Source organism: Anomaloglossus baeobatrachus, chromosome 5 (genome assembly GCF_048569485.1).
Source record: "Anomaloglossus baeobatrachus isolate aAnoBae1 chromosome 5, aAnoBae1.hap1, whole genome shotgun sequence".
In the NCBI taxonomy this organism is placed as follows: Eukaryota; Metazoa; Chordata; class Amphibia; order Anura; family Aromobatidae; genus Anomaloglossus; species Anomaloglossus baeobatrachus.
The window spans coordinates 326,882,762-326,900,299 of record NC_134357.1 but is presented as its reverse complement, the minus strand read 5'-3'; the positions used below and the strand labels follow the sequence as shown (position 1 = coordinate 326,900,299).

The 17,538-nt window shown below is 46.1% G+C and overlaps 1 protein-coding gene across 4 annotated transcripts in view; it reads right to left on the bottom strand.

Annotated features, from left to right (window-relative positions):
- Positions 1–1,575: 1,575 nt before the first annotated feature.
- The window catches only part of CDK5RAP1 (CDK5RAP1 mitochondrial tRNA methylthiotransferase), a 147,763-nt gene continuing 131,800 nt past the window's right edge, over positions 1,576–17,538 (bottom strand). For 2 of the 4 annotated variants that reach the window (XM_075349797.1, XM_075349798.1), the window contains exons 11-14: positions 10,994–11,124; positions 10,762–10,911; positions 2,062–2,199; positions 1,578–1,779 (exon numbers count right to left, since the gene is read on the bottom strand). In XM_075349797.1, the coding sequence (XP_075205912.1) occupies positions 1,699–1,779; positions 2,062–2,199; positions 10,762–10,911; positions 10,994–11,124 (500 nt within the window). In that variant the 3' untranslated portion in view covers positions 1,578–1,698. Of the gene's footprint in view, positions 1,780–2,061; positions 2,200–10,761; positions 10,912–10,993; positions 11,125–17,538 lie in introns of all 4 variants that reach the window. The other 2 variants (XM_075349799.1, XM_075349796.1) reach the window with 2 other exon arrangements.

Below are 17,538 nucleotides of genomic sequence, written 5' to 3'. Positions count from 1 at the left end.
CTGATCGCCGCAGGCTGCTTGAAGCAGCCCGCAGTGATTCAAAATATGACCGCTATGACGTAAAAATACTGCCTGTGTTCATTAAGGGGTTAATAGTCACCCTTTTATTCCAATCACTGTGCCAGGTTTTAATCCAGTTAAACGTATTTTCCCCTAGTTCCATTACTATCATTTTATGTATCAAACTTTTGTGTGGCACAGTATCAAACGCCTTTGCAAAGTCCATATAGATAACATCCACTGCCTTTTCCTGTTCCAGTCTGGAACTTGGCTCCTCATACGAGTTGACTAGATTAGTATGACGGGACCTATCCCTCATAAACACATGTTGATACGGGGTCATGAGGCTGGTCTTATTGAGTCACTCCAGGATAGCGTCTCCTAGGAAACCCTCAATGATTTTATCCCCAGTAGAAGTTATACGTATTGGCCTAGAATTTCCAGTCATATATCGCTACAATCAAGATCTCTTGCCCCCAGATCAGGCTGCTCTCAGGTGGATAAGCAAAAACTTGGTGACAGATTCCCTTTAAAAACGGACACATAATTATACAAAGGATGTATAACAATTTTAATATGTGATGGACAAGAATACTATGAAAATTTTGAGAAAATGGCAAACTGATGAACTTTGCTATGGAATAAGAGCTTTACACTTAGGAGTAGGCTGGTGATGACTGGAGATCAGCTAAACCAAGTAGCCTTCCCTTTAAGCTTTGTGAACTAGAAGAAGTGATCTGAAAAAATAAAAATACAGGTGTTACATTATGCAAAATGCAGGTCGGCAGAAGGAGCAATCTCTTATTGAATACAGAGATATACCTTGCCGTTGGTGTCCGGGCTTAGTTGCATTGGCCAATACATAAACTAAATATCTCTCTTTTGCAGTAATGCAGTGCCATATTTTCCCTTGTACATATTTGGCTTTTTCAGTGTGCAACTGTATGCATTTATAGTTACTAAGTTTTTTCAGTTAGCACCTGTTCACATTTGTTGGATGTGCGGGTCAGTTTTTTGATATTTCTAGTGAGTCTTTTTCTGACTGAGCACTCCGCCCTAAGACCTGGCTGTGTTCATAACCATTGTAGCAGGAGCCTAGCTGCCCATACATGGAGGTTTGTAGTCCAAATAGTGGCATTTTGCCCAGATACAGATGCTTTTAACCTAGAGAGTGGCATTTAAGTTAGGTTCCCGGATTATAGAGATATACACCTTGCCGTTGGTGTCCGGGCTTGCATGCATTGGCCAATACATAAACTAAATATCTGTCTTTTGCAGTAATGCAGTGCCATATTTTCCCTTATACATTTCTGGATTTTTCAGTGTGCAACTGTATGCATTTACAGTTACTATGTTTTTTCAGTTAGCACCTGTTCACATTTGTTGGATGTGCGGGTCAGTTTTTTGATATTTCTAGCATCTCTTAGGAAACCCTCAAGGATGTTATCCCCAGTAGAGGTTATACGTATAGGCCTAGAATTTCCAGTCATATATCACTACAATCAAGATCTCTTGCCCCCAGATCAGGCTGCTCTCAGCTGGATAAGCAAAAACTTGGTGACAGATTCCCTTTAAAAAAGGACACATAATTGTACAAAGGATGTATAACAATTTTAATATGTGATAGACAAGAATACTATGAAAATTTTGAGAAAATGGCAAACTGATGAACTTTGCTATGGAATAAGAGCTTTACACTTAGGAGTAGGCTGGTGATGACTGGATATCAGCTAAACCAAGTAGTCTTCCCTTTAAGCTTTGTGAACTAGAAGAAGTGATCTGAAAAAATAAAAATACAGGTGTTACATCATGCAAAATGTAGGTCGGCAGAAGGAGCAATCTCCTATTGAATACAGAAGACTGTATGTTGGGTGTATATATCAGAACAGCTAACAGGCAAAACAATGTCATTTTTTGTACCGTTTTGTCAACTATGAACACAGACCGGTAGCTGTAATTCGCTACCCTTACAAAGGGCAGAATATAAAGCTCAAAAATCTGCTTTAGTGAAAAAGATGAAGACATTTTCAGAATCTCAAGTATGTAGTACAAATAATTTACCTCTACTAAGACATAGTCCCCTGGTCTGGCTCGGAGATCATTCTCTAGTAATGAATTACTTATGGGAATATCAGGGAAGACCACTTTAGTGTTTCCATCATTCCTACCACACAGCTCTGAGGATGAACGTTTACTAATCTGAAGAAAAGACAAGAAAAGAGAAAATGGTAAATAGTACTAATTTTACACTATTAAAGTACATGAACAGCTTTCTGGTGCTGAGTATTCAGCTACCAACTGCCAGGACCGACTAATTCAATGTCTATCTCTGATATAATAACTCATATAATTAATATACTACTAAGAAGTGCCCTATACTCTTCAAGCTAGCTACAAACCGTTCTTATATGGATGTAGGTAGGTTAAAGAGATTTTACCATGTTTATTCATTGGATAAAACATAACTTATTAATCATTGGGTTTTGACCACTGAGACCCCTAGGAATCCAGAGAATGATCTGAATGTATCATAGATCAATACCTCTATTGGTATAAAAAAAAAATCCCAATTCTTATATCATCCTTATTGAAAACTGGATGATACACAAAGGCTGTTCAGAAGTATGTTTGTGGGCTTCAAGTTTATAACAATCCTAATCATAACATGGTGTGTAAGCAAACACTTTGATTTAAAATTATTTTTCTGTTCTTCATGTTACCATAAAATTACATGAGCTACTTTTGTACACAGTATATACAGTATGTGTATAGACACATGTATATAATAATATATATATATTATCTCTCTGTCTGTCAGAAGCTCCATTTCCACAGGTGCGAACACCAAATGTCTGCTGGGGCGAAGGCAAAGGTAGACAAAGGAAGGGGAGAGCTGTTAAAAAACAGTTTTTCCACAATGGGTGGGCAGAGGAGTCCTTTTCAGTGGGCGAGGAAAAATGCAATAGACTGCAGACTTTATTCAACTACGCGCAAGAGGAGTATGTACCTGATGGAGCAGCCAGAACGCTTTACTCAACGTGAATTAAATTAATAAGAGACATTTCATTGTTAAAAAATAAAGCTGAACTTCTTGCATGTAGCTTGAAACAGAAGAATCTTCTTCATGATGATGTCAAAGTGTATTATTACCGAAACAGAAGTGACACTTTAACACAAATTTTCACAGTTGATGGACCAATGGTGTACTGTAACAATGTGTATGGCCTCTTTGAAGAACTGAATCAAGAGTATTTTGTTGCAGATGGGCGATTGTATATTGACTCATCCCAGAGTCGTTTGAAAGCAGTGTTGCTTCACAATGAAAATATGAAACCATCAATCCCTATTGTTCACTTATGTCATCTAAAGGAAATTTATGAAAATTAGTCAGTTGTTTTGGATGCTATACAATATAAGCATCATCAAAGGGATATCAGTAGAAAGGGATTAGTCTGCTAATGGCAATACAAGGAGTTTTCACAAAATAGTGTTGCTTCTTGTGTTTATGGGACAGTAGAAATACAGTAGAGTATTATGTTCGTCGTGATTGGGGACAGAGAGACATCTATGCTCCAGATAGAGACAATGTTCAGCATAATCCTTTAGTTGCTCCAACAAAAATCTTTTTTCCCCCACTACATATAAAGTTGTGATTAAAAACTTTGTGAAAGCCATGGCAAAGACAAATTCACAAGGGTTCCAGTACATTTCAAAGAAATTCTCCAGCATTTCACCAGCAAAACTGAAGGAAGGGGTATTTGTTGGTCCTCAGATCAGAGAGCTTATGAGAGATGATGTGTTTCAAGAAACTCTAAATGATAAGAAATTGAGATCTTGGACAAGCTTCAAGTGGATCTGTGTAAACTTCTTAGGAAAAAATAAATCTCCAGAATATGTTGAAGGTGTTGAGGAACTGCTAAATGCATACCAGTGTCTTGGATGTCGCATGTCTCTGAAAATGCACTTTTTGCATTCACATTTAGATTTCTTCCCTCAAAATCTTGGAGATGTAAATGATGAACAAGGCGAGCGGTTTCACCAGGACATTAAAGGAATGGGACACGGCTACCAGAGTTTTTGGAATGACTCAATGATGTCAGATTACTGTTGGATGTTATATAGGGACAACCCTGAAAAATCGTATCAACGACGGTCTAATGTCAAGCACTTTTAATTTCTGCTCATATTTTGGTTTCTATTTTGCATGTGAAATTATTTTGGTTCAATAAAAACTGTTTTGTATGGTGAAGAATTTTTTTCTAATATGTAGATTACTGTTTTCTTAATGTCGCTAGTATATTTCCTATACCTTCTAATAATGATGCTGATCCATGGAAACTACACGTGCTACAGAAAAACTATATACATTTTTGAAATCAGGACAAAAAGATGATTCAGAAAAGAAGAAAGTCACTTGCGATGATTAAAAAAAATATTTTTTATGTAGACCTGTGTTATTATGCAGAACTCACCTGCAACAGTTAGCGGAGAAGATCCCCTTTAACATTAGCAAGTTCCCTTTAACATAATGGTGATCCAGCCAGTGTAAATTATTGTATTTATTGAAATAATAATAAAAAAGAGAATTTTGTTTACTTACCGTAAATTCTTTTTCTTATAGTTCCGACATGGGAGACCCAGACCATGGGTGTATAGCTTCTGCCTCCGGAGGACACACAAAGTACTACACTAAAAAGTGTAGCTCCTCCCTCCTAGCATATACACCCCCTGGATAACCAAATACAGCCAGTTTAGTGCAAAAGCTGAAGGAGGACATCCACCCACAAGTAGAGATAGAGGAAAACCCGGAACAACCGGAACCTCTGTCTACAACAACAGCCGGTGAAAACACACGGAACAAGAAAACTGCCAACAGGCAACAGGGAGGGTGCTGGGTCTCCCATGTCGGAACTATAAGAAAAAGAATTTACGGTAAGTAAACAAAATTCTCTTTTTCTTCATCGTTCCTTATGGGAGACCCAGACCATGGGACGTCCCAAAGCAGTCCATGGGTGGGAATAAACTGAAAACTGAGAAGTAGGCAAAACCTAACTTCACAAATGGGCGACAGCCGCCTGAAGGATGCGTCTGCCCAAGTTCGCATCTGCCGAAGCATGAGCATGCACTTGGTAGTGCTTTGAAAAGGTGTGCAGACTAGACCAAGTGGCAGCCTGACAGACCTGCTGAGCCGTAGCCTGGTGCCTAAAAGCCCAAGAGGCACCGACAGCTCTGGTCGAGTGTGCCTTGATCCCCGGCGGGGGAGGCACCTGAGTACTCTGGTAGGCGTCGGATATGGCCGACCTAATCCAACGAGCTAAGGTCGGTTTAGAAGCCGAGAGACCCTTGCGCTGACCTGTGGTCAGCCCAAAAAGAGAGGTGCACCGCCTTAGAGCAGCGGTGCGTGACACATAGATCCGGAGCGCCCGCACCAGATCTAAAGTATGCAACGCTTTCTCAAAGCGATGAACAGGGGCCGGACAAAGGGAAGGCAATGAAATGTCCTGGTTAAGGTGGAAAGGAGAGACCACCTTAGGAAGAAAGTCCGGAGTTGGACGGAGAACTACCTTGTCTTGATGAAAAACCAAAAAAGGTGACTCCGAAGAGAGCGCGGCCAAATCAGAGACTCTCCTGAGAGAGGTTATGGCCACCAGAAAAACGACTTTTTGTGAAAGCCGAAACAAAGAAACTTCCCTAAGAGGCTCAAAGGGGGGTTTCTGTAAGGCCGTGAGGACCAGATTAAGGTCCCAGGGATCCAAAGGCCGCCGGTAAGGTGGAATGATGTGAGATGCGCCCTGCATGAAGGTGCGCACCTGAGCCAGTCGGGCGATACGCCGCTGAAAGAACACTGACAGAGCCGAGACTTGTCCCTTAAGGGAATTGAGGGATAGTCCTAGCTGCAGACCGGACTGAAGAAAGGACAGGATGGTTGGCAGGGAAAAAGGCCAAGGGGCATGGCCGGAAGAACGACACCAGTACAGGAAAATTCTCCAAGTCCTGTGGTAAATTTTTGCCGAGGAAGACTTCCGAGCCTGAGTCATAGTGGAGATGACTTCGGGAGGAATGCCGGAAGCCGTCAGGATCCAGGACTCAAGAGCCACGTCGTCAATCTGAGAGCCACAGAATTCTGGCGGAAAAACGGACCTTGAGAGAGAAGGTCTAGGCGGTCCGGGAGATGCCACGGCACCTCTACGGACAGACGGAGCATGTCTGGGTACCAAGCTCGCCTGGGCCAGTCTGGAGCGATGAGTATGACCCGACGGCCCTCCATTCTGATCTTGCGCAGGACTCTGGGCAAGAGAGCTAGAGGGGGAAACACGTAAGCCAGATGAAACTGGGACCAATCCTGAACCAGCGCGTCCGCTGCAAAGGCCTGAGGATCGTGGGAGCGAGCCACGTAAACCGGGACCTTGTTGTTGTGCCGTGATGCCATCATTGCCAGGCGGCTGCGAGTCCCGCCCTGGTGATTGATGTAGGCAACTGCTGTCGCGTTGTCTGACTGGACTCGAATGTGCTTGCCCGCCAACAGGTGGTGAAAGGCTACGAGAGCTAGGAGCACAGCTCTGATTTCCAGCACATTGATCGAGAGGACTGATTCGGACGGAGTCCAAGTGCCCTGTGCTCGGTGGTGGAGAAATACTGCTCCCCAGCCGGATAGACTGGCATCCGTGGTGAGGATCACCCAGGACGGGGTCAGGAAGGAGCATCCCTGAGACAGAGAGAGAGGCCGAAGCCACCACTGAAGAGAGCTCCTGGCTTGTGGCGACAGAGCCACCAACCTGTGCAAGGAAGAGATCCGCTTGTCCCAACAGCGGAGAATGTCCAGCTGCAGAGGACGCAGATGGAACTGGGCAAAGGGAACCGCTTCCATTGACGCCACCATCTGACCCAGCACCTGCATCAGGTGCCTGATGGAATGACGGCGGGGCCTCAACAGAGAGCGCACCGCCGGATGGAGGGACTGCTGTTTGACTAAGGGCAGCTTGACAAGTGCCGGCAGAGCTTCGAATTGCATCCCTAGGTACGTGAGTTTTTGGGTCGGGGTCAGAGTGGACTTGGGCAGATTGACAAGCCACCAGAATTGAACAAGAGTGGCGAGAGTGAGCGAGACACTCCGCTGACAGTCTGCACTGGATGAAGCCTTGACAAGAAGGTAGTCCAGGTAAGGAATTACTGCCAACCCTTGGAGGTGCAGAACCGCAACCACTGCTGCCATGACCTTGGTGAATACTCGAGGGGCCGTGGCTAACCCGAAGGGGAGAGCCACGAATTGGAAATGTTCCTCTCCGATTGCAAAACGTAGCCAACGCTGGTGCGAAACTGCAATTGGCACATGCAGATAGGCATCTCTGATGTCGATGGATGCCAGGAAATCTCCTTGGGTCATTGAGGCAATGACTGATCGCAGAGACTCCATGCGAAAATGCCGCACCTGAACATGCTGGTTGAGAAGCTTGAGATCCAGGATGGGCCGGAAGGAACCGTCCTTTTTGGGGACTAGGAAGAGATTTGAATAGAAACCTCTGAACCGTTCCCTGGCGGGAACCGGTACAATTACTCCGTTGGCCTGCAAGGATGCCACGGCCTGAGAGAAGGCGGCGGCCTTGGAACAGGGGGGAGTTGACAGAAAAAATCTGTTTGGCGGGCTGGAAGAGAACTCTATCCTGTAGCCGTGGGAGATGATATCCCGCACCCACTGGTCGGAGACGTGTTGGAACCACACGTCGCCAAAGTGGGAGAGCCTGCCACCGACCAAGGACGTCGCTGGCTCGACCAGATAGTCAAGAGGAGGCTGCCTTGGTGGCAGCAGCTCCTGCAGACCCTTGTGGACGCAGCTTCTTGCGCCAGGAGGGCTTCTGGTCCTTGGCTGAGTTAGTGGACGAGGCCGAGGGCTTAGAGGACGACCAGTTGGAGGAACGAAAGGAACGAAACCTCGACTGGTTCCTGCCCTGGTCAGGTTTCCTGGCTTTAGTCTGTGGCAAGGAAGTACTCTTCCCGCCAGTAGCCTCCTTAATAATTTCATCCAGCTGTTCGCCGAACAGCCTGGACCCAGCAAGGTACTTCTTTGAGGAAGCATCTGCCTTCCACTCACGAAGCCACAAGATCCTGCGGATAGCGAGGGAATTGGCGGAGGCCACCGCAGTGCGGTGAGAGGCTTCCAGCATGGCAGACATGGTGTAGGCTGAAAAGGCTGAAGCCTGGGAAGTTAAAGCAACCAATTCAGGCATAGAGTCCCTAGTGAGGGTATGCATCTCCTCCAGGGAAGCAGAGATGGCTTTGAGAGCCCACACTGCTGCAAAAGATGGGGAGAACGAGGCCCCTGTCGCCTCATAGACAGACTTGGCCAGGAGGTCAACCTGGCGGTCAGTGGGATCCTTGAGTGAGGTGCCATCAGCCACAGATACAACTGTCCGGGCTGAGAGTCTAGACACCGGAGGGTCCACCTTTGGTGAGAGAGCCCACTCCTTGACCACCTCTGGTGGAAAAGGAAAACGGTCATCAGAACCACGCTTAGGAAAGCGTTTGTCAGGACAGGCTCTGGGCTTGGACACAGTGGCCTGAAAACTGGAGTGGTTAAAAAACACACTCCTTGGTCTCTTAGGCAAAGTGAACTGGTGCTTTTCTGCCAGAGAGGGTTGCTCCACTGATACTGGCGGATTGAGGTCCAGTACAGTATTAATGGACGGAATCAAATCACTAACATCTGCATCCCCCTCAGTCAGGTCAATGGGGCACATAGAGGTAGCGTCCGAGCCCCCAGTAAAGACATCCTCCTCGTCCTGCGAATCGGCTCGTGAATCGGAGCCGCGGGACGAGGAAGGAGAGGGGTCCCTGCGTTTCCTTTTAGGAGGACGGGGTCTGGGAGCAGATGAAGAATCCTCTGTGAGCTCTGGAGAGCGAGCTGAAGCAGCAGGGGCACCCTGTGAAGGGGGCTGATGCATGCTCAGCAGAGTCCGGGACAGCTCTCCCATGGAGTCAGCGAAGGACTGGGAGATAGACTTAGTAAACAATTCTACCCAAGCCGGGGGTTCAGCCACCGGGGCCAGAGCAGCCTGAGGGACCACTGGGGAGACTCCAGGCTGAGGCACCACCATGTTAGAGCAGGCATCACAATGAGGATATGTGCTCGGTTCAGGCAGTACGAGCTTACATGCAGTGCATATTGAGTACAGCCTTGCAGCCTTGCTCCTAGTGTGAGACATGCTGCTGAGGTGGGTGCTCTGCAGTAAAAACACACTCCTTCAGAATGACCCCCAGAGAGTGTATAATAAAGTCCACAACCAGAGGTTGTGGCTTACCAGACCGATTTGTGTGCCCTCCGGATCCCACAGCTCAGACCCCCAGTCAGGTTGCAGAGATGCAGCAGCCAGTGCCGATCAGTGTGAGAACGCTGATAAAATGGCGCCGGAGTGAGGAGGAGGGGGGGCGGGGCCTAGTCCAAGAGCGGGAATCGGAGGGCCAAGGGGATATACAGGGGAGGGAAACATCTCCTCAGAGAGGAGTGTCCTCCCCACTGCTGAACGGCCGGTAGGCGGCGCCGCACTGTCCCTCTGCATGACTGACATGCAGGGGCAGTGAAACCGAAAGTAGGCCGCAGCTGAAGCCGGGGACTAAATTTTACAATGCGGCCGGCGAGCAGGCACCCTCGGCGCGGTTCTCAGGGGAAAACCAGAGAACCGGCCGGAAATGTCACCAAAATAACTAACACACTCTCCCCAACAATAAAAAAGGCAAGGGACCCACAATAACGTCTCAAATACTTAGCTTGAGAGACGCAGGGCCAGGTCCCTGAGGGGTGAGTGCTCCGTCCGGCAGGGTCCTGAGAGGGCTGCGGATGGAGACCGGTCTCCTGCAAAGCAGTGAGAACCGTGTTGGCTCCCACTTCAAGCCAGAGCCCGAGGGATGGTGAAGGAGCGCGGCATGTAAAGGCTCCAGCCTTAAAATCAACCTTAACAGCACCGCCGACACAGTGGGGTGAGAAGGGACATGCCGGGGGTCCAACTTGGACCCGCTTTTCTTCCAACTCTTTAAATTCAAAAATCAGATGAGAATGCTGTGATGTGTGCCACCTGAACACAAAGCATTGAACTGGCTGTATTTGGTTATCCAGGGGGTGTATATGCTAGGAGGGAGGAGCTACACTTTTTAGTGTAGTACTTTGTGTGTCCTCCGGAGGCAGAAGCTATACACCCATGGTCTGGGTCTCCTATAAGGAATGATGAAGAAATCGAGGTCGACATTAATAATTAAGATTGGAGTTTCGCGCCCTGCTACACTACTGATTTAGCTGCTTGATCTCTACTGATATGAAAAACAGTATTGATTTATTCATTTGCAAGTGTCGGTGAGTTTCCTCTCTCCTTGAATGGCTATGCACATGTTGCTCCATATAATATCTACATCACTTCATCCTGCTCACTGCTGTACTCAGCTACCACTGGCCGTCCCATAGAGGAGGAATGGAGGGGAGGTGTGCATGCTCGACCTCAACTCCAATCACACTGGTCTGTAGAGCCTTGTTATCAGAATCAATGGGAGTCCCAGCGGTTGGATCTCCAGTGGTGATCAATAAGCTATCCACATCCAACAGATAGGGACTAAATTATAAGCTTGTTGCAATCTCTTTAATGCCTACTGAAAAAACTGTCTTGGGATCACTGTTTACAGGGTTATTGAACCTTGTTTATGACTTACCAGTATACACATATTTTACAATACAATACCATTTTCTATGCAATCCAAGGCAATAAGACAAATACTCACTCCTTCCACAAGCACTAGCTGTGTACTTCCCAATGCTTTTTGACTGACTTTTTCTGCCTCTTCCCGGAAGACTGCTATTAATTCCTCAAGTCGTCTTTTCTTCACTTCAGGTGGGACATCGTCATTCAGCCGATGAAAGGCTCGGGTTTTCTGATGCAGAAGGGGGTGCGGTGTTAGTTTTTTAATTGTTAAAAAATAAACACAAAACGCTGTAAAAAATGCACCAAGTCACCTTCCGCATACTGTAGGCAAACAGGAAAGCTGCATTGTAGGATACTTCATGTAACATTGACAACGTTTGGAGGTGGTCTTCCTCGGTTTCTTGACAAAAGCCGGTAATAAAATCACTGCTCAGACTGACATCTATGAGTGGCAAAAGATGTCATTATTAGACTTACACTTAAAGTATTAAAGGGATTGTCTAATCTTTGATCTTCCGAGACCACACAACTCCCCTATCTTCCAGCTTACTGTTTGCTGGGGGTGGTGCACTCATGATGACTGACAGTTTAGACCAGAGGTTGCATCTCTGGACCAAACTTTGGGATTTCCAATGCTGCTCTGCAACATCAAAGGAGCACACTAGCACTGAAGTTGGGTGGATCTTGTAATCTGGCCAAAATCAAAGCTGAGCTTTCAGGTTTGCAAACTGTAAGCTTAGTCTGCTTTCACATCAGCTTTTTTTTGCCGGTCAGCAAAAAAATGCAAACCGCATATGACCGGATCCTTTACAAATGTGTTGTCATTTCAATGCATTTGCAATGGAATCGCAGCAATATGCGTTCACTTGCAATTGCGTGTTGCACACACTGGATCCGGTAAGATGCAGTATTTTATCTTTTTTCAAAAACGCTACTTGTAGCATTTTTGACCTCCAGCAAAATACTGCAACTCACCGGATCCTTCATATTGCGGCAGTGCCTGCAATGCTTTTCGATGAGCCAGATCCTGCTCTATCGGAAGTCACCGTTTCTGATAGGCAGGATCCTGTTTTCAGTGCTGAGCATGCCCAGAAAGCAGTTTCTCCCCATGCTTTCTAGTGGAGCTGCATCAGTTGAAGAAAGAAGAAAGAAGACCAGGATCGTGGAGGGGTGAGAGGGAGTAATAAAGATGGAGTCCCTAAGTGTGTCTGTGTATTTATTTCTAATAAAATATTTTTTCTATGTGTGATGCCTTTTTAACCCTTTATTAGAAATTCTTAATGGCTGGGTCAAACTTGGCCTGACATTTAGAATCTGGGGCTTTATATCAGCTGGTCAAACAAAGCTGGTATTAACCCCTTATTACCCAGCGTGCCACCCGGGCCGCTGGAAGAGTTGGATACAGCGCCAGAAGATGGAGATTCTATTAAAACGCCATTTTATGGGGTTGCTGCGGACTGCAATTCGCAGTGGAGGGGGGGGGGGGGGTGAAAGCTTGGGCTAAGATTCCAGTCCCCAGCTGCCTAGCTGTACCTGGCCACAAAAATTAAGCAAAGCCCACGTCATTATTTTTTTTTCATTATTTCATTAAATTTATGAAATAATTAAAAAAAAGGGCTTCCCTATATTTTTGGTTCCCAGCTGGGTACAAATAGGCAGCTGGGGGTTGGAGGCAGCCCGTACCTGCCTGCTATACCAGGCTAGCATAGAAAAAATATGGCGAAGCCCATGTCATTTGCTTTTTTTCTTTTAGTTTTTGGGCAAAAAATTAAAAAAAAAATAAATAAAAAGGGCTTTCCTGGATTTTCCATTGCCAGTGAAGGTAACACCAAGCAGTGGGGGTTGCCAGCAGCTGCTTGTGTTACCCTTAGCAATAGAAAATGCAGCGGGAGCCCACAATTTATTTTTTTTACCCATAAAGGCCGCTTTACACGCCATGACATCGCTAAAGTGATGTCGTTGGGGTCACGGAATTTGTGACGCACATCCGGACGCGTTAGCAATTTTGAATCGTCGCAAAAACGTTCAAAATCGCTAATCGCTGACATGGGGGTCCCTTCCCAATTATCGTTGCCGCAGCAGATACGATGTTGTTCCTCGTTCCTGCGGTAGCACACATCGCTATGTGTGACACCGCAGGAACGAGGAAGCTCAACTTTACCTGCAGCCGCCGGCAATGAGAAAAGAAGGAGGTGGGCGGGATGTTACGTCCCGCTCATCTCCGCCCCTCCGCTTCTATTGGGTGGCCGCTTAGTGACGTCGCTGTGACGACGAACGAACCGCCCCCTTAGAAAGAAGGCGGTTCGCCGGTCACAGCGACGTCGCTAGGCAGGTAAGTACGTGTGATGGGTACGCGCGATTTTGTGCGCCACGGACAGCGATTTGCCCGTGACGCACAAACGATGGGGGCGGGTACGCACGCTAGTGAGATTGCAGAGTGTAAAGAGGCCTTTTTTTTTTTTAATTAATAATAATAATTAATTTTAATTGATGATAATAATTAAAAAAAAAATAGAAATGGGCTTCGCCCAAAGAGCATTTTACTTCTCACTCATCCCTACGCCTAACCACACAGCCAGCAGAACAAGTAATCAGATCAGCTGACTCCAGTGTTGGCCGATTACTTGTTCTCTGTCCCCCTGCATCAATCGCGTGTGCGGGGTGTGAGGTCAGCTGAGTTCGGCCGTCACTGGAGTCACCTGATCTGAACTCAGCTGACCTCACAGCCTGCACCTGCTGCGATGGATGCAGGGGAGACAGAACAAGTTAAGGGCCGACACTTGAAGCAGCTGATCTGATTACTTGTTCTGCTGGCTGAGTTCAGTTGAGTTCAGATCAGCTTACTCCGGTGACGGCCGAACTCAGCTGACCTCACACGCTGCGATGGATGCAGTGGGACACAGAACAAGTAATTGGCAGACACTGGAGTCAGATGATCTGAACTCAGCTGAACTCCAGACCACACAGCCAGCACACGGTCACACGTGATCGGCAGCAGGCAGTGACTGCTGTTAACCTGCATCCATTACAGTGTGTGCGGTCTGTGAGATCATGAGTTCAGCTGATTCCAGATCAGCTGACTCCAGTGCCGGACGATAAATTCTGTGTCCCGCTGCAGAAGGATCCGGTAAAATAACAATTGTGGTTGCATATTCAATCCACAGGATCCGGTCGTATGCATTTTTTTGCCGACTGGCAAAAAAAACGCTGATGTGAAAGCAGCCTTATAACTGCAAATAACTGTATTGCTCTTTGCTTAGGTAGGTACATAGAGTAAAGAGGTGGCCGGTAACCTAGGTAATAAGCAGTAAACCATGAAATTGAAAATCGATTCAGTCTTAAGAACAGAAGATTTTTAATAGGAGGCAATAGTTAATAAGAGGGGCTCATATTTACATGCACTTTGCAATTGTACGCACTTAAGGTGAGAAAACTCGTTTAAATTTTAATACACTTACCCCATATTGTTCAGGTAAGTTTGCATTACAAGCTATAAAGTGATCAAGTAAAAAATAATTCCAGCCACATGACTCAAATCTGCTATTACATTCATTTTATCATGTGTGAACACTGTATTGTAGTGTTTTCTAATTCTGTGTAGCTAAAATCCTGTCCTAAGTTGCAATCTATTGGGTTAAAGGCTTGAAACAAGGAAGGAAACGAGAGTATGGATAACTGGAAGCACCCGTAGAGCTCAGAATGTGCAACTCAGAGTGTGTTGCTATATTATTTAAATCAGGTTATGCTAAACGCTTTTTTATCTTTTTTTAATTTTCTATCAAAATCAAAAGTATAAAAACGCAAAAGTCTGAATCATCCCTTTTCCCCATTTGAAAATAAAGAATACAAACAAGCATATTCAGCATTGTAACATCCACAAAAGAAAGATTTATCAAAAAATACATTTATTTCACTTGCAAACGTTGCAAAGAAAAAAAATTAAATGCTAAAATTGACATATTTTGGTCACTTCAACTCCTCCCAAAAAGTCATAAAAAAATCAAGTGTTACTATATACAGTATGTTTCCCAAAATTGTACCACTAAAAACCACAGCAGTGAATGCAAAAAAACACCATAGGTACTCAGTATTTTATTGCTAGGTCACGATTACAGCTCACTTAATGCAATAAAAATGAATACCAAACAAGAATTGCATTTTTTTTTTTTTCATTTCATTTCACTTGGAATTTTTGAATGAAGTTGTTATAAACTACAAAAAAATCACCCTCCCCCCAAACAAAAGAACTCTCAAACAGGTACAGTTATGGCTGAAAATGTTGACCTTTGAAATTGTTCCAGAAAATGAAGTATTTCTCCCAGAAAATTATTGCAATTGTCATACATGTTTTTTTTCCTTTGTGTGCATTGGAACAACACAAAAAATACAGAGAAAACTTGACATAATTTCACACAAACCCACCAAAAAGGACCAGACAAAATTGTTGGCACCTCTCCAAAATTGTGAGTAAACAACTTTGTTGCAAGCATATGGTGCTCGCTCAAATTCACCTGTAGCAAGTAACAGGAGTGGGCAATTTGAAAATCACATCTGAAACCAGATAAAAAGGGAAGAAGTTGACTAAATCTCTGAATAGTGTGCATGCTGAGCAGAAAGAAAAGAGAACTGCCTGAAAACTTGAGAACCCAAATTGTTGAAAAATAACAACAATCTCAAGATTACATCTTCAGATATCTTGATGCTCCTTTGTCCATGGTGTGCAACATAATCAAGTTTTCAACCCATGACATAGTAGCAAATCTCCCTGAACGTGGACGGCAGAGAAAAATTGATTAAAGGTTGCAATGCAGGTATTCCGGATGGTGGAAAGCAGCCCCAAACAAATTTGAAAGAAATTCAAGCTTTCCTGCAGGCTCAGGGTGCATCAGTGTCACTGTGAACTATGCATCGACATTTGAATGAAATGAAATGCTATGGCAAGTGACCCAGGAGGACCCCACTGCTGACACAAACATAAAAAAACTAGACTGCAGTTTGACAAAATGTATGTGAGAAAGCAAAAATCATTCTGGAAATTCAACTTGTGGAAATATGAGACCAAGATAGAGCTTGTTGGTAAAGCACATCATTCTACTGTTTACCGAAAATGGAATAAAGCCTACAAAAGAAGACAACATAGTCCCTACAGTCAAATACAGTGGAGGTTCTAAGATGTTTTGGGGTTGCTTTGCTGCCTCTGGCACTGGGTGCCTTGACTGAGCAAGGTACTATGATATCTTAAGATTACCAAAGGATTTTGGGTCACAATGTCGTGCCCAGTGTCAGAAATGTTGGGTTTGCATCCTAGGTTATGTGTCTTCCAGCAGAACTGTTACGGAGGGACCGGCAGATTAGGACCAGGGGGTATATATCCCAATCGCCAGTCGGGGCCCACCGTGCTCCAGATGGTAATGGAGCTGCTGGCACCCTGTGGGTTAAACAGAGACTATAGAGCGTAATGGCTCTGAGATAACCCAGGAAACCAGTCACGTGTGTAGGGACACGTCAGACCGGACGACAACCCAGTTAGCATTTCGGTGGAATTGGCGCAACCCCAACCACGTGTGCAGGGAACACGTCAGGCCGGATGGTGACCAGTTAGCTTTGACCGAGAAGACCGCTGCGATAGCGCCCTGTCGGCCACGTGTGTTAGACACGACAGGCCGAGCGGTCTTCCGATTAGCGTTTCTGGTCACTATGCGAATGGCCACGTGTGTAGAGGACACGTCAGGCTAAGAAATCACTCCAAACTGGCTCGCAGAGGCCCGCCCCTATGATCTGGCACCTCACCATTGGTCGTCAGACGATGACTGGTGAAGTGTTTGGGGCGTGGCTGCCATGAGGTCATCAATGACATGACGGTTCCGGATAGGCCGCTGGTGACGTCACTGATGACATGGCACCCTGCTATTGGACCTTGGTGGTTTCACCCTGGGTTTGGGGCGGTCCCAGGTTATAAAATGGGCTGGAGACAACATGGAGGTGCGAAGTCTTCACATTTGCTCAGACAGAGCACACCTCTATGTTAGAGCCTTATTGCGGCATAAGCCTGTGTTTGGAAGCAGTAGGTAGGGTTAGGCGTCCGGTGCTTGTCACACCAAGACACCCGTGGCTCAGCACGTTAGGGTCAGGCGCTGGGCTTCCACCTCCTGCCGTCCAGTTCTGCTTGTGCAGCCCAGTGGAGTTAACTGGGCTGCGGCTGATGTGCCTCCTGTCCGGTTGTGCCCCCTACGCACACGGACAACGAACCTGCTGCGCCACCTGTCCGATTGTGCCCCCTACGCGCACGGACAGCGTACCCCAGGACCCCTGTAGAGTTAACAGGGTGTTCCTGGATTAGGTGTGTATCTTCCTTGGCATCCCAGTCAACGCTACTGGTGTGATTTCTTAGCCTGACGTGGTCCTCACACACGTGGCCAGTCTAGAGGTGACCAAAAAGGCTAATCGGAGGACCGCTTGGCCTGATGTGTCCTACACACGTGGCCGACAGGGCACTTTCGTGGCGGTCTTCTGGTCAACGCTACCTGGTCACCACCCGGCCTGACGTGTTCCCTGCACACATGGTTGGTGTAGCGCCAGGTGCACCAAAACACTAACCAGGTTGTCGTCCGGTCTGACGTGTCCCTACACACGTGACCGGTTCCCAGATTCCCTGGGTTATCTGAGAACCATCCAGCTCTATAGTCTCTGCCTAACTCTCAAGTGCCAGCAGCTCCTTTGTCATCTGGAGCACGGTGGGCCCCGACTGACGATTAGGATATATACCCCCTGGTCCTAATCTGCCGGTACCCCCGTAACAAGAACAATAACTACAAACATACTTCCAAAGCACCCAGAAATGGATGGAAACAAAGCA